Source organism: Sorex araneus, chromosome 2, assembly GCF_027595985.1.
Source record: "Sorex araneus isolate mSorAra2 chromosome 2, mSorAra2.pri, whole genome shotgun sequence".
Lineage (NCBI taxonomy): Eukaryota > Metazoa > Chordata > Mammalia > Eulipotyphla > Soricidae > Sorex > Sorex araneus.
In genome coordinates this window covers 40352092-40369157 of record NC_073303.1, presented here as the reverse complement: position 1 = coordinate 40369157, position 17066 = coordinate 40352092, and the positions used below count along the sequence as shown (strand labels likewise).

The following is a 17066-nucleotide window of genomic DNA, read 5'->3' as shown; positions in this document are numbered from 1 at the left end:
TCTAGGAGTCTCCTGGAGACACTCGTCCTGGCGGCATGGACCTAGGGGTTTGACGCTCTGCTGGACTGTGGGGTTATTGTCCAAGCCCAGTGGTTTGAGGTGTCTGAGGCCACCAGAGCTATATCCTGCTTGCTGGGGATCACATGTGGGCTTTCCACACCTAAAGCACACGCTCCACCCCTTTGAATTAATCCCTATGTCTCTTTGATGTGTTTTTGCATATATGTTACATATTTTCCTCCCAAAAAATCCTTGAGTCTGAATTTTCTGTTTTAAGTGTGGGGACTTGGATGAATTCTAAGATTGAATGTCATTGCAAACCGTGCGGCCGCTAGTGCGGCCACTGGACCTCATATCTCTTCATTCTCAGCAACGGAAAACACATTATCAAATGCTTCCTTTTCAGCAGGTCCGACTTTAGGGGGGAGAAACTCCAAACAATAATAGTGAGTTTTGTGTTGAAATATTGAATGTAATCAAAGTAAAGTGAAATTTATCAGTTACACAGGTGTGGGGGGGGGGCTGGGGATGTGGGGGGTGCGGGGTGGAGCTATACTGTGATTCTTGGTGGTGGAATATGTGCACTGGTGAAGGGATGGGTGTTCGGGCATTGTATAACTGAGACTTAAACCTAAAAACTTTGTAACTTTCCACATGGTGGTTCAATAAAAGAAAATAAAAACATATTGGGCCGTTCCCTGTAATGGTGGGTAGGGCTTTCTGAGAACTGGTGTTCCGTCTACTTTTTCTTTACTCCTGTAAAGATGCAGTTGACTTAAAGACTTCCTTTTTATTTTCTTCTGTTTAGGTTCAGAAATCAATTTTCTTATTCTTCAATTGTGACACAAACAAAATTTCACATACTTATTGCTGTTGTATTGGCCTTTTGTATTCCATCTAGTCTAGCAATTTTCCTACCCTTAGTCATAGGATTTGAAAGGACTTTAATGGGTTAAGCATCTTAGATACATGGGGTTTAAGTGACTTGTGCAAAGTCATACATAAGACTGCAGACAGGGGGCTGGAGTGATAGCACAGTGGGTAGGGCATTTGCCTTGCATGTGGCTGACCCAAATTCGATTCTCAGCATCCCCTATGGTCCCCAGAGCACCTCCAGGAGTACTTCCTGAGTGCAAAACCAGGAGTAACCCGTGTGCATTGCTGGGTGTGACCCCCCCCAAAAAAAAATAGAAAGGCCAGACAGATCTCATCTCTCTGTCTTCTCTTTACAGTGGAAGTTCTTTTCTCAGTTCTTTTTAATAACTTTGAGATGCAGCTTAAACATACACAAAGAAAGGGTCAGATAAACAGAATGAGGAAACGTGGCAGAATTGGAAACAGTCGGCTCTGGAGTGACTAGGAGTTCACAGAGAAGGTAGCACTGTGCAGGGAGTGTTTGTAGGTGGGATTGCTAGAGACAGTGCTCTAGGCAGAGATGACGTGCGTAAAGGGAAAACGTTAAAGTGAAATGATAGGCACAGCATTTAAGTTGTGAATGGAAGCTTTTTTCGTATTGTAAGACTTTTCGTGATAAGACAGAGTGATATGTTAATGAATTCATGGCACATGGCACATAGAAAGCACCAATAAAAGTAAATGAAAATATCACTTGTATCACTTGTCATCCTGTTGCTCATCGATTTGCTCGAGTGGGCGCCAGTAACGTCTCCATTCGTCCCTGTCGCCTTCTAGTGTAGCCCAATGGTGTCTGCTCACTCTGGAAACCTTTGAAGAGCCTCAAACCGTTCGTTCGGGTTTTTTTTTTTTCATCTTCTTCTTCTTTTTGGGTCACACCCGGCGATGCACAAGGGTTACTCCTGACTCATGCACTCAGGAATTACTCCTGGCGGTGCTCAGGGGACCATATGGGATGCTGGGAGTCGAACCCAGGTCGGCTGTGTGCAAGGCAAGTGCCCTACCCGCTGTGCTATTGCTCCAGCCCCTCATTCAGGGTTTTGATGAAAAAATCTGACCATCTTGTAGGTGGGCGGCCAGTCGTTCTTTTGATGTCCAAGTGAAAAAATAAGTCATGCATTTGTAAATGAACCTTTGGGCCACTTAATAAAAGCAAAAGGAAAAATGTGATGTCGATTTCAGGGAAAAATCTGGGCAGTGGGGTAAAGGGAGGAGGTAACTAAACCCTTCATGTGAGAGGGGTCTTATTTACCAAATAAAGCGTAGAGTAACTGTAAATGCTAACCTCTCTGCTGTATCTCCAACTTTCTCTGCTGCTTCCTTTTCATTGCTATTTAAGCATACTTAAAACCTTTTTCTTTCTAAAGGAATTAGAATAAAATCCTACCTGTGCTTTCCTGCAGCCTTCATCCCTTCCTGTTCTGCGTAAAAATGTTGAGTGTTTTGTATACCCTTGAAGTTTTTTGTCTATTTCTCACCCAGGCTGTCCTTATCTAAATTTGCCAATGATAAATCCAGTTTTTATTTTTTAGGGTGTTCTTATTTCCTATACATATTGAGTACAAATGTATCGGATATGGATACCTGTCTTTTGAAATATTTTCTCTTCAGTTTTTGTGAAATGACCTTCTGGCCTCATCCTTCTCTCCCTTCCCTGATATTATTTCTCCCTCACAGTGTTGTCTCTTGATGTCTCAGGCCCTGGCCAATCATTAAATGTTCAAGTTTTATTCTTATCTACTTTCTCCCCTGAGGCTGTTTCACACGCTCCCTTGACTTCCTCTGGCCAGGCCCGTGCCCACGAGCCCCACGGGGTGAGCTCAGCTCATAGCTCTCTGCTCTAGCCCACCCAGGGAGCTGCTGAGCTGACATCCCTAACTTAAGCTTGTCTTTCTCTAGAATTTTTTTCTTTAGCTAGTAAATTTATAAATTCACTGTATACTGTATCACTGTCATCCCGTTGCTCATTGATTTGCTGGAGTGGGCACCAGTGATGTACTAAGAGGAAAGAAACCTACATTAGTGGATTAACTCTTACTCTCCAGAAAAATGTGCTTCACTTTCAGTGAAAAAAATTTTTTCCTCTGACATGTTTATTGTCTAACTGAGCTCCATGTTTTCAAATCAGTGTAACTGCTGTCATTGTAGCACTGTCATCCCATTATTCATCGATTTGCTCAAGCGGGCACTAATAACGTCTCCATTGTGAGACTTGTTACTTTTTTGGCATATCGAATACGCTACAGGTAGCTTGCCAGGCTCTGCCGTGCGGGCGGGATACTCTTGGTAGCTTGCCGGGCTCTCTGAGAGGGAGGAAGGGAGGAATCGAGCCTGGGTCCGCTGCATGCCAGGCAAACGCCCTACGGGTTTGATTCCTCCCTTCCTCACTCTCGGAGAGCCTGGCAAGCTACATATTCGATTATGCCAAAAACAGTAACAACAAGTCTCACAATGGAAACGTTACTGGTGCCTGCTCCAGCAAACCGATGAACAACAGGATGATAGTGCTGTATAACTGCTATGAACTGTAAATTTAATAGCAGAAAATTATCTATACCTTATTTTTCAGCCATAGTTATTAAATGTGGTACAATTTTATTGTACTATTTTACCCTGTGGTTTCATTTACGAGTAATACTTTCAAGCCCAGCGAGCTACCGAGAGTATCCTGCCCTCATGGCAGAGCCTGGCAAGCTACCCGTGGCGTATTCGATATGCCAACATTTATAAATTAGTATATGTTAATATATAAATATTAATTAGCATTCTGGCATTCTGTCCTGAGAGATAGCCCTGAGATATTGGAGGCTTCTTCAGGGTCAGGGGAATGAGGCCCATCATTGTTACCGTTTTTGGCATATGAATACACCATGGGGAGTTTGTGAGGCTCTCCCATGTGGGCAGGAAACTCGGTGACTTGCCAGGTTCTCCCAGAGGGAGAGCTAGGCTATAAGATGTCCTTGAGCTTGGTATTACAGTCTCTGAATGTTGACCGTCGGTGGGATTACACAGCGCCGGGGGCAGTCCCTAGGTGTGACCGCCTAGCTACTGGAAAATGGGGAATCTGGGTGGAAGAGGCCCAGTCCTGATCCAAGCAGGCTTGGAGGTCTCATCCCTGGGTCCCACACACCTGGGTTCCTCTGCCGGTTCCTTCATGCACAAGGCTCGTCTGAATGTGTGGAGAGGGGCCTTGAGCAATATCTCAGGGCTAGGACAAATGGAGACATTACTGAGACCGCTTAAGAAATTTGACGATCAGCGGGATATGATGATGATGATGATGGCATTCTGTCAAATTATTGTCATCTAAGAAATCCAGAGATCACTTTAATTCCTGTTCCTTACTTTGAATTCATTTCACAGCATCCCCCCGCCACCCTTTCTACCCACTGAAAGCTTTCAGAATCCTGTTTTCGCTCTACTCATGATTATCACCCTAGTGCAAGACATTCCTTCCCCAGATTAAACTCTGCCACATTAGCCTCCTTACTAATCTTCCCGTGTCTGCTCTGGCCCATTTCTCATTCATTCTCCAATGCTGTACTTTTTTTTTTTTGTTAAAGAGCCTTTCATGTGATGTTGGGGGGATCCCCAGCCTTACTCAGGCCAGCGCTGTGGGCCTGATGGTTTGGAGTTTTGACTTATGACTCAATGGTACTGTGTGCCCAGCCCTGCTCGGGGTCACGCCAGGTGGTCATCAGTGGGCCGGGCAAGCACTGCTGGGGCTCTGACTCAGCCTGGAAGGCATGTGCTCCCACTCTCAGTTCCTCTCAGCCTTGGTATTGTATTTTTTTTTACGTCATTCTGTCTGTTTAAAATAAAATAAAATAAAATAAAATAGATGTTATTTAAAGTCAGTTCAGAGGGAGACTGAGTTTGACCCCCAGCATTGCATGCTCCCCTCCAGCACCACCTTAAACAGCTGTGGCCCTGGCGTTCCCCCCGCCCCCGCCCCGTGCAACCTCCACTGCGCCTTAGTAGCATCACGCCAGGGCTAAGCGTTGACCCATCCAGCACGGTTGATCTAATATTGCAGGGATGGACTCTGGGCCCCTGAGCACTGCTTGGGCCCCTGAGCACAGCTTGGGAGCACCCCAACCCCCACCAGTACAAAATAAAGTCGTTTTAGGCTTACAGAAAATTTGCTTGTAAAGTAATTCTCACAGGCTCCTTTCATCTCCCTCAGTTTCCCTGATTGTTTACATCTGTTAGTCTTTGATGAGCTGCTATCAAGCATAATTGTTGGCTCAGGTTTGTGGTTTGTCACGTTCATACTGTTGCACATTCTGTGTTTTGACAGATGTAGCAGGTGTGTCCTTGTTACTGACTGTGCGAAGCAGTTGTCTTGCAATGACATGTGCTCTACCTTCCATGTCCTCTTGCCTTCCACAAGCCCTTGACGGCCGCTGAACTTTCCTTCTTTCTTCACTGTTCTGCCTTTTCTAACCATTACATAGTTAGAATGCTATAGTGTTGATCGCTGACCTGTTTCACGTAGCGTAGTTGGATAGAGCTAATTTAATTTCTTTTTGTTTCTTTATTTTTTCTTTTAACTTCGTTTTGTTTCTGAATTAAAAATTCTATTACGGATATGCCATCATTTTTTTACCCATTGATCTATTGAAATTTATCTTAGTTGCTTTCAAGTTTTGAAAACCGTAGGAATAAAGTTCCTATAAACATTTCCGTACAGGTTTTTGTGTGGACATAAATTCTCAGCTTATTTGTATAAATCACAAGGAGCAAATTGTTTGAATGTATGAAAAAGTGTCAGAGTGTCTTCCACAGTGACGGAACATTTTGTGTCCTTTGTGTTTCGTTGTTGGGTTTGAGTTGCACTGGCAGTGCTCGGGCTGGACTGGGCCGGCCTCCTGCAGGGGAGTCCTCCCCGCTGTGCTCTCACGTGCCCGCAGGATTCTCTGTTGCTCAACCTCCTCCCTTGCCAGCTCTCACACTAGGGTTTTGAATTTAACTTTTCTAATAGGCCTATGTGTAATCTTATTATTCTTTAATTTTATTTTTTTTTTAAACTTTGTATTATATATATTTTTAATGTCCCACAAATGAGTGCAATGATTCTGTGTCTGTTCCTTTTCTTCAGATTTGGGCAGCGTAATATTCTCCACGTTCATCAATTTATAAGCAAATTTCATGACTTCATTTTTCCCAGCAGCTGTGTGGTATTCCATGGTGTAGATATACCGTGGTTTCTTTGTCCGCTTGTCTGCTCTCAGACTCTTGGTTGTTTCCAGATTCTGGCTGTTGTGAACAGTGCTGCAGTGAACACAGAAGTGCAGATGGTGTTTCTGCCGTGTGTGGTTGGGCCCCCAGGGTACATTTCCAGAAGTGGTATTGCTGGGTCAAATGGGAGCTCAGTTCCTAGTTTTGGGGGGAATGTCCATATTACTGTCAAGGGACCATATGACAGTAATAGTTGGAAATGATTACTCTGGACAACAGTTGGGCAAGAACTGAGGTGAAAATACATGATAGCCTTTTTGATATCTCTATTGTAAATCTTAATGTCCCAAAGGGAGGCCTAGGGGCAGAAAGAGAGAATAAAGTACCTGTCCGAGCATAGAGGCAGTATCTCAGCATCTGTATTGCAGACCATAATGACCCAAAGGAGAGAGAGAGGGGGGGGGGAGAGGAGAGAGTGAGGGAGGGAGAAGAGAGAGAGTGAGAGAGTGAGGGAGGGAGGAGAGAGAGAGAGAGAGTGAGTAAAGTACCTGTCCGAGCATAGAGGCAGGAGGCAGGGGGTGTGGTGGGAGCGAAACTGGGGACATTGGTGGTGGGAAAGGTACAGTGGTGAAGGGACTGGTGTTGGAAATTGTATGATTAAAACCTAGTCATGAACAACGTTGTAACTGTGTATCTCACAGTGATTTAATTAAAAAAAATTAATTTAAAAACTGTGTATATTTTCATATGCTCTTTGGCATCTATTTATTTTCTTTGCTGAGGTGTCCTGATCTTGTGACTATTTTGTAATTGGGTTTATTTTCTCACTGAGCTTTAAGAGTTTGTGTATTTTGGATACCAGTCTTTAACCAGATATGTGTCCAACAAACATTTTGTCCCAGCTTTGACTTTGAAAACTTTTTTTCTGAATAGTGCTTTTCATGGAGCAGAATTTTTAAATTGTAAGTAGTCCAAGTTACCTTTATTTTTTTTCCCCTGGATTGTGCCTTCGGCAGTAAATTACATAAAAAAAATAATTACCAAAAGCAGCATTTTATCCTTTTGGTTTGAAAGTTTATTAAGTTTTGCATTTTACTTTTAGATTTTGTTTTTTTTTTTTTCTTTTTTGGGTCACACCCGGCAATGCACAGGGGTTACTCCTGGCTCTGCACTCAGGAATTACTCCTGGCGGTGCTCAGGGGACCATATGGGATGCTGGGATTCGAACCAGGGTTGGCTGTGTGCAAGGCAAACGCCCTACCCACTGTGCTATCGCTCCAGCCCCAGATTTGTGATCTCTTTTGAGAGAATTTTTGTGGGAAGACTGTGTTTGGATTCATGTTTTTGCATGTAAGTTTCCAGCACCATTTAAAGAAAAGCCTGTCCTTTTTCTATTGAATTCTTTTTGCTATCTTGTCAAAGTTGAGCTATTTTTTTGTGAGTTTATTTCTGGGCCTTCTAGTCTACACAGTTTTGATAAGTAGGATAATATATTTTATTTTATTTATTTATCTATTTATTTATTTTTTGTTTTTTGGGTCACACCAGGTGATGCTCAGGGATTACTCCTGGCGGTGCTCAGGGGACCATATGGGATGCTGGGAATCGAACCCGAGTCGGCCGTGTGCAAGGCAAACGCCCTAGCCGCTATGCTATTGCTCCAGCCCCAGGGTAATATATTTTAATGATAGAAATAGTATCAGATCGCCTCACTCCTCAAAGACCGTAATGCCCTGCCTATGCTAGTACTTGACAGAAATCCCATGTGAGGCCTATGTGACGTGTGACGTGTCCTCCCCAGCTTTCAGGCCTTCCTCGGGGCCTTCCTCTAGTCATTGGTATTATCTATAGACGGTCCACGTCCTTCCTGACATGATGACCTTCAGACTTATCCCTTTGAGACTCACTTTAAGCCTCTTTTTTTCCAGATTAACTCTGCTTATTTTTCAGATCTTGGTTTTCTTAATGAAGACTTTCCTGATTCTCACATTTGTTTAAAGCTCCCTTCCCTGTTAGAAGATCTTCTTATAACCGTCCTCTTTTTAATTCTTCTTCTTCTTCTTCTTCTTCTTTTTTTTTTTTTTTTTTTTTGCTTTTTGGGTCACACTTGGCGATGCACAGGGGTTACTTCTGGCTCATGCACTCAGGAATCACTCCTGACGGTGCTTGGGTACCTATGCTGGGAATCAAACCCAGGTCTGCCATGTACAAGGCAAACGCTCTACTCGCTGTGCTATCACTCAAGCCCCTCTCTTTTTTAATTCTAAAGTTGAACACAATTAATAGACTTATTATCTATTTTTCCCAAAACAAAAGCTCTGTGAAATTTAGAGACCTCAGCTCTTTCTGCATTGCCATATACATTTATTCTTTGTAAATATCTATTAACTGAACTAATGAATGAACTGACCCATACAAGGAACTGTGTATGCACATTGGACATTAGCTTTATAAACTAATAAGAAACTTTGCATTTGAGAAATATAATTATTAAATATGAAGTTACCAGAGTATTTTGTTAGTTTCTTAAAAATATTCTTGGGTCTGGAGCGATAGCACAACGGGTTGGGCATTTGCCTTGCACCCGACCGACCTAGGTTCAATTCACAACATCCCAAGCACTGTCAGGAGTAATTCCAAGTGCATGAGCCAGGAGTAATCCCTATGCATCACTGGGTGTGACCCAGAAAGCAGAAAAAAATTTTTTAATTTTTTTATTAATTCACCATGTGGAAAGTTACAAAGCTTTCAGGTTAAAGTCTCAGTTATACAATGCTCAAACACCCATCCCTTCACCAGTGCACATATTCCACCACCAAAAATCACAATATACCTCCCCCCTCCCTCCCACCTCCCCCACCCCGCATGTGTAACTGGTAAATTTCACTTTACTTTCATTTTACTTTGATTACATTCAATATTTAAACAAAAAAATTCACTATTATTGATTTGGAGTTTCTCCCCCCTAAAGTCGATGAAGCAGAAAAATTTTTTAAAGAATTTAAATTTTAAAAAAATACTCTTGTGAGCAAGATGGAGAATTATAATATCAGTGAGGAAAATATGTCTGTATTCTGAGAGGTTACTTAGTTGGCATTAACCTTTTTTTTAAACCAGCAATTTCTTTCTTTCTTTCTTTCTTTCTTTCTTTCTTTCTTTCTTTCTTTCTTTCTTTCTTTCTTTCTTTCTTTCTTTCTTTCTTTCTAATATCCTCAAGTATTTTGACCCATTTCTGAGAAAGGATTATATTTTGGGGGTAAATGCAATATAACTGGGGTTGAGTGATGTTAAAGTGGGTGAGGCTCTTGCCTTGCACACAGTAGACCCAGGTTTAATCCCTGGAACCCCTTAAGATCCCCTGAGTGCAGAGCCAGGAGTGAGCCCTGGGAACAACTGGGTGTGACCCAAAGTAAAAGACAAAAATAACAGAATAACTATTCTGTAGGTGGAATTGGTACCCTAGAATATGTTTCTTAGGGTCTAAGCTTTAAGAAGATATATAGGAGGGACTAGAGATATAGTACAATAGGTGGGGCACTTGACTCATATGTGGCCGACTTGGTTTTGATCCCCAGAATCCCATATAGTCTTCTGAGATCACCAGGAGTCATTCCTGAGTGTAGAACCAGGAGTAACCCCTGAGCATTGCCAGGTGTGGCTCAAAAAACAAAATAAATACATAAAAAGAAGAAGATATGTATGAGTACCAAGTTGACAAGGCCTTATTTATGTGTCAGCTTAACTGAGCCATAAACTGCCAGATATTTGTTCAGACATTATTCTGGGTATTTTGATAAAAGCATTTTTGGACAAGATCAATGTTTAATTTGATAGACTGAGCAGAACAGATCAGCGTGATAGAGTATCCCTTATCCAAGGAGAACCTGAATAAAGCCTTCAAGCCAGCCAGTTAGTTGGGCACTGTTCTCCCAGATGGCCTTTGAACATTGGCCTTTATCCCTGTTTTGGAGTCAGATTAAATATTCCCTCTCCCCTGGTCTTGAGCTTGTGGCCTTCACTGTGGAATCATGCCACCAACTTTCTTAGGCATCCAATCTGCTGACTCAGCCTGCAGACATGAGATCTTTCAGTATCCCTAATTATGTAAGCCAGTTCCTTAGAATAGTCTCTTTCTGTGTAAATATACATATCCTGTAGGTCCTTGGAGAGTCTGGACTTTACACATTTTGAAAAGTTTTAAAATATAGAAAGATAAAAATTGTGGCTAATAAAAGTAGACCATTGTTATGTTAAGTAGTTTGAAACTGCTTCAGAAAGATTAATTTGGTATCATGTATAAAATGGATGGAAATGGAGACAGGAAAGGTGGGCAACAGATTCTTCTTGACTAGAAATACAAGTTAAGAAAGCTTCAAAATACATTATGTATACACACATGTATATAATATATATAATGTATATATACATATGTATATATAATGTATATGTTAGCTTATATAATGGATGAAAACTGAAGTGAAAGCTCAGATCTCGGGCCAGAATGATAATACTGTGTGTAGGGCACTTGCATGTGCAGGTTTGATCCCCAGCATCCCATATGGTCCCTCGAGCACTGCCAGGGGTGATTCCTGAGTGCAGAGCCAGGCATAAGTCCTGAGTGTGGCCAGAGGTGGCCAAAAGAAAAGAAAAGAAAGCTCAGAACCTTGTTGTAACACAGTCCCCACCTGTGGTGAGAATTAAGTGCTGTGACGCCTGTGTGTTCTGTGTGTGTGGAGAAACCAAGGAAAAGCACCCTCCCCAAACAGGATGGTGGGAGGGTGGGTGGGAAGGTGACAGTGACTCAGCTGACTTGAAACTCAGAAGATCAGTTGTCACACAAAACAACTTTGTCTAGAGGTCTGACCATTTGAATGAAAATATATTTGCAGTGAGAAATAGTTTATTAAAAAAGGTGTTTTAAAACTGGAAATTGAGAACTTTTTTTTTAATTGAATCACCATGTGGAAAGTTATAAAGCTTTCAGGCTTAAGTCCCAGTTATACAATGCTCAAACACCCATCCCTTCACCAGTGCACATATTCCACCACCAGGAACCCCAGTATACCTCCCCATCCCCCGCCTGTGTAGCTGATAAATTTCAGTTTACTTTTCTCTTTACTTTGATTACATTCAATATTTCAACAAAAAACTCACTATTATTATTTGGAGTTTCCCCCCTCAAAGTCAGACCTGTTGAAAAGGAAGCATTTGATAATTTGTTTTCCATTGCTGACAATGAAGAGATATGAGGTTGCACGGTTTTGGATTTCTGTATTTTAGTAACTAAGTCCAGGGAAATTTCTGCCAGAAATTGCATCACTGCAATAAAATGGCAGCCGGGGCTCAGTTCACAGTCTAGAGACATTTCTGCACGAAGCTGCTGGTGCCCAAAGTAGTTTAGCTGGTCTCCGCGCCCATGGTTGTGCAGCAGCAGAGAGAGCTGGAAATTGAGAACTTTTAAGCCTTATGTTCATTTTGAAATTGGTTTTGAGAAAATACTTCTTTTCTTGATAAGGTAGATACCTGATTTTAAGGGTCTTTTTAATGCCTTAGAGTTTAGTGTATATGATGACAATCATTCTGTTGTGTTTAGAACAGCTCCAGAACTGCAAGGCTTTTTCCTTCCTGTCATATTAAACTTTTTGGGGGTGGTGGAGGGCACCCCAGGGCTCATTCTGAGTGCACTCAGAGAGCACTTCATCCTTGGAACTGAGCACCTTCTCCACTATTGCAGGTCATTGAGTCTCTGGGAATCATCATCTATAAGGCGCTGGACTATGGGCTGAAGGAGAACGAAGAGCGGGAGCTGAGCCCGCCCCTGGAGCAGCTCATCGACCGCATGGCCAACACGGTGGAAGCCGACGGCAGCCATGACGAGGGCTACGAGGCTGCCGACGAAGGCTTGGAGGAGGAAGAGGAGAAGAGAAAGGTCTCGGCCATCCGGTCGTACAGAGACGTCATGAAGGTGAGCCCTCTCTTAGCTCCGGTTTCTTCCGATCAAGTCTCCACTCTCTGCATTTTATTTTATTTTTTTTAATTTTTATTAAATCACCATGTGGAAAGTTACAAAGTTCTCAGGTTTATATGTCAGTTATACAATATTCAAACACCCATCCCTTCACCAGTGCCCAAATTCCACCACCAGAAACCCCAGTTTACCCCCCGCCCCCACCCCCTACCCCCTACTGTATAACTAATGAATTTCACTTCATTTTTTCTTTACCTTGATTACATTCCATAATTCAACACAAAACTCATTATAGTTGACATAACTCTCTCTCTCTCTTTTTTTTTCTCTTTTTCCTTTTCCGTTTTTTTTTTTTAATTTTTCCCCCTCATCCCCCTTCCTGCGCCTCATAGTATGGTGTACTCCACGCCACGTTGGCCAGCGTGGGGCTTTTGCTTAGCTCATAGTCCAGAGGTGGCTGTTACATTAAGAACCTTCAATATTTCAACAAAAACTTACTGTTATTATTTGGAGTTTCCCCCCCAAGTCTGACCTGTTCAAATGGAACCCTTTCACATTGATGACAATTATAAATGTTAAGTCGCGTGGACGCAGCAGCGTCCGCGCGGTTTTGGATTTCTGTATAAAGTCCTGGGAAAATTCTGCCAGAAACCAATTCCTAAAGCTGTCTCTGGTTCCCGCTTGTTCCACATCCACCGGCTCTGCAGGGGCATGGGCGCCCGGGCCGAAAACCCGGCCGGCCGGAGCCGAGCACGGGCCCGACTCCACTCTCTGCATTTTAAAATACAGTTTTACATATATGAAATGGGGAGAGGTCTGCAGAGACGGTATGTGTAAATGAAATCCTAAAAGAAGAGTAGAGGATGGAAGAAACGTTTCAAGACAGATAGAGAATTTTTTTAATATGCGAAATACCATGTCATAGATTCGTGAAGCCCATAAAAACCAAGGGGAAAATAGATCATGTGAAAGAATCTAATTTTATTATAAACTGGTTAGCACCTCAAACAAAGTGTCAAATCAGAGGGGAATTGATTACATTATTCTCAGGAGGATCAGACCAGTGGTTTTCAGCTGCCAGGTCAAGACCAGTACTGGTCTGTGGGAGTGAAAATCTTGAACGCCGTTTATTTAGACTGTAACTGACTTTGTAACAGAAGCAATAAAAACTAGAAGTCAAAATGGAAAAATAACTTCAAAGTTTGAAGAAAATAGAATTCTATAGAGAAATACCTAGCCAAAAAAAGATAAAACAAATTCTTCACAGCACTATTAACAATAAGGCCTAGAAACTACTCACATGCCTCACTTATGAGGGTATAATTGCGTTTTTGTGCAACTTGGATGGAATTGGAGAGTATTAAGCTGAGTCAGAAAGAAAATGATAAATACTGGGTGTGCGCACTTATATGCAGAATATAAAAAAGGGAAACAAAGAAATCCATGCAGAAACAAATAAGGGAATTAGACAACTCCTCAGTAGTGGGGATCTTAAAATGCTGGTGGGAGCATTGGTACGGTAGCTCTGCAACTGTAAATGATGTCTGTCATATTATAAACTATGACACTGCAATTTAAAATATTAAAAAGAAGAAAGGTGAACCAGATATTTTCTGACAAAAATGCATAACCTAGGAGTCACCCATTGTTAGACAGCTGTTAGACAAGGCAGAGAAAGTGAATTGAACAGCCCAGTGATACCAGATTGAACCCTTGAAAGCGCCAACATTTTGGTTTAACTAAAATTCTATTCATAGAATAAGAGAAGGCAGGTTAAGAGATTACATAACTTAGCCCTCACTTTTTCAAATATAAACTAAAACCCAACAATGTTTAATTGTCTAGTGTCCTATGAACTCGAGTTGATAGATACAGAACAGACCCCTTCTAAGTATGTTCCCCTTCTTATCTAATAGACTTTTTTAATTTGAATTTTTTGTAACCATAAAAGTTGATGCTTCATGTTTACTGTATAGCACACCCTGCGCTTAAGTGCTTTAGGCTTTTTCCTTTAATATAAACATAATACACTTTTGTTAAAGTACAGGAAAACAAGAGTTCTAGAGTTAAAGTGCCTCGGGTTCAATTGCAAGTCTCCTGACAAGCCTTTATAAATCTCAGCTTCCTGAGTGGGTTGTTATACGGATTAGTTAGATGAGGTCATGCCTGTAAGAACAAAAATCAAGCAATTCATTGACATGGAAATAACCACCATGTTTTTTAGCCTCTGGTTATACAAGCAGATTCACTTTAAAAGGGTGGGAAGGGGTGGGAGTCAGATTGTTCTATAATACATATTTTGACATAATTATGTAAATCAACTTTTTGTAGAGTTGATATGTTTAAACCATTGTAATGTCTTTGCTTTTAGTTTTTATTTTGTTAGCAGTATTGCTGTGGTATTATTGGACACTTTATGGTATTTTTTCTCTTCGTTTTTAGGGCCATACCCATCAGGGCTCAGGGCCTATTTTGGGCTTCAGAGAGAGCTATAAAATTCCTGAATGAATCAACATTTTCATAGAATCTGGCTCATGACAGTAGATTTTCAATAAATGTTCCTTGAATAGCCAGTTGAGGGAATTTATAAGGTGAACTGGAATTCAGGAAGAAAGAAAAAAAATACTCTGTAAGACCAGTCTTTTATTTGTCATGCACTCGTTTTTCAAGTTATTTCTCCATTCACCAGTGTTAAAACTTGGATATAGGAATGCCAACTCGCCTCCCGATAATCTTCAACATGCAAAATATAATATTAATGCTCACATCCTTAAAGTCATTAAATCTCAAATTGTGTCCAGTTTTCCAGGGGTTTCTAAGATTTACTTGTTCCAAAGCTCACTTACTTCTCTCTTAAGTTGACAGATTTTATTTTTTCAGCTACATCATATTCTGTTTGGGAATGGAAATTTAGCCAGAGATTAGAATGTTACTGAATTCGTGCTTTAATTTTATAGCTTGCAGCTTGCATGCAGCCAACCCCGCTTAGGCCTCTGGCTGTGTATGTCATCCGCCAGCACCTCCAGGAACGACTCCTGAGCATAAAGCCGGAGGTTGCCCATGAGCTCACCAAGATTTTATGGCTTGCCCGAAATGTAATGGGGAAATTTATTGTCATCTGGGCTCAAGCAAATTCATATTTGCCACCACCTGTCTGTTGGATAGTGAAAGACAATCTGTGAATGGGTTGTGACATCAGATGCTTAGATTATATACTTGTCTATAAAATATATACATCGGTACATTTGCATTCTTGTAGAAAAGTGTATTTCATACTCTGAATTAGAGACAAATTTGAAAATCATTGGTTGTGCCATGTTTCACATTATATTGGAATATAATAATATGGAATTTGTTAGGTAGAAGTTGCAGAAGTTGTGCTTTATTTGTAGATATGATAATTATGTATTGGAAACTTTTTATTTTATTTTATTTTATTTTATTTTTTATTTTTTATTTTTTTTTGCTTTTTGGGTCACACCTAGCGATGCACAGGGGTTATTCCTGGCTCTGCACTCAGGAATTACCCCTGGCCATGCTCAGGGGACCATATGGGATGCTGGGATTTGAACCCGGGTCGGCTGCGTGCAAGGCAAACGCCCTACCCGCTGTGCTATCTCTCCAGCCCCTGTATTGGAAACTTTTTAAATAAAAAAACAACTGATCAAAAACTATTCTTTTTATTTTTAATTTTTAAAATCTTTTAATTGAATCACTGTGTGATACAGTTAAAAACCTTCCATGATGGAGTTTCAGTCATACAATGATCGAACACCATCCCTCAACCAGTGTACATTTTCCACCACCAATGTCCCCATATGCCTCCTGCCACCTCCACCCAGCCCCACCCCCTCCCCATATGGCAGAGAGTTTTCTTCTTACTCTCTCTCTGCTTTTGGGCATTATGGTTTGCAGTACAGACACTGAGAGGCCATAATGAAAAACTCTATTCTTTGTGCATTGATAGCCCTGTGCAGTTTTTATTTTTCATGCTTCCAAATAACACAGTTCTTGCCTGATTTTGGTACTGTGTAGAACTTTTCTGTGAGGATGTGAGAATTAAACTCACATCCTCATTGTTTATCCTTCCAAGCCACTGTGCCATGTTTTCCCTGGAGATCCCAAATATCTATACTTTTGCTTCAGAGCATATGGTAGCGCTGGGATTTGAATTCTTGGTTTCATGCTTGCTGGGCAAGTGCTCTTAGCTACTGAATCATCTTCTAGGCCCCAGAAATTATCAAAATAAAATATACATTTTCTCTAATTAAATACAAAAAGTAAATTCATACCATTTACTAAAAATTAAAAACTTACAGTTTTTATGCAAATGAAGTATCTAAAACATAACTATTATGCATGGATACAAATTATTTTGTAGAAAGATAAAATTATTCTCCTTAAAAAATTATTCTTACGGGGGCTGGAGAGATAGTACAGCGGGTAGGGCGTTTGCCTTGCACGTGGCCGACCCGGGTTCAAATCCCAGCATCCCATATGGTCCCCTGAGCACAGCCAGGGGTAATTCCTGAGTGCAGAGCCAGGAGTAACCCCTGTGCATCACCAGGTGTGACCCAAAAAGCAAAAAAAAACCAAAAAATTATTCTTACTAGATTTATAATATAATATTTGATTTTCTAAATTATTGCATATAGTATTAAATTACATCTTTTACTTACAAATGGCTTGTAAGAATTATGGAATCCATACAATAAGACATGTATCTTATGACAGAAAGTATCATTAGTGAGTGTTCTCTGATGTCTTTGTTTCACTCCTTGTACTGATAAAGTATCTTCTCAGTGGTTCATATGTCTTGCTAGTATTCTTCTTTTACATGACATAATTCAGTATGTGCATATATTGGATTAGCCCTGGCTTCAGAGTTCTATAGGGCTGTGTTTAATTTTTATATTTTTTTGTCAACTCTATATCACTTGAATCCTTCTTACCTCAGTTTCCTTTCTATAAAAAGATTTCACAGTTACATTGAAGAGTAAGT

At 41.0% G+C, this 17066-nt stretch overlaps 1 protein-coding gene across 7 annotated transcripts in view; it reads left to right on the top strand.

Annotated features, from left to right (window-relative positions):
• The window catches only part of SPIRE1 (spire type actin nucleation factor 1), a 189411-nt gene that overhangs the window by 75906 nt on the left and 96439 nt on the right, over positions 1-17066 (top strand). For all 7 annotated transcript variants that reach the window (XM_055124958.1, XM_055124960.1, XM_055124959.1 and 4 more), the window contains exon 3: positions 11831-12061. In XM_055124958.1, coding sequence (XP_054980933.1) covers positions 11831-12061 — 231 coding nt within the window. The remainder of the gene's footprint in view (positions 1-11830; positions 12062-17066) is intronic.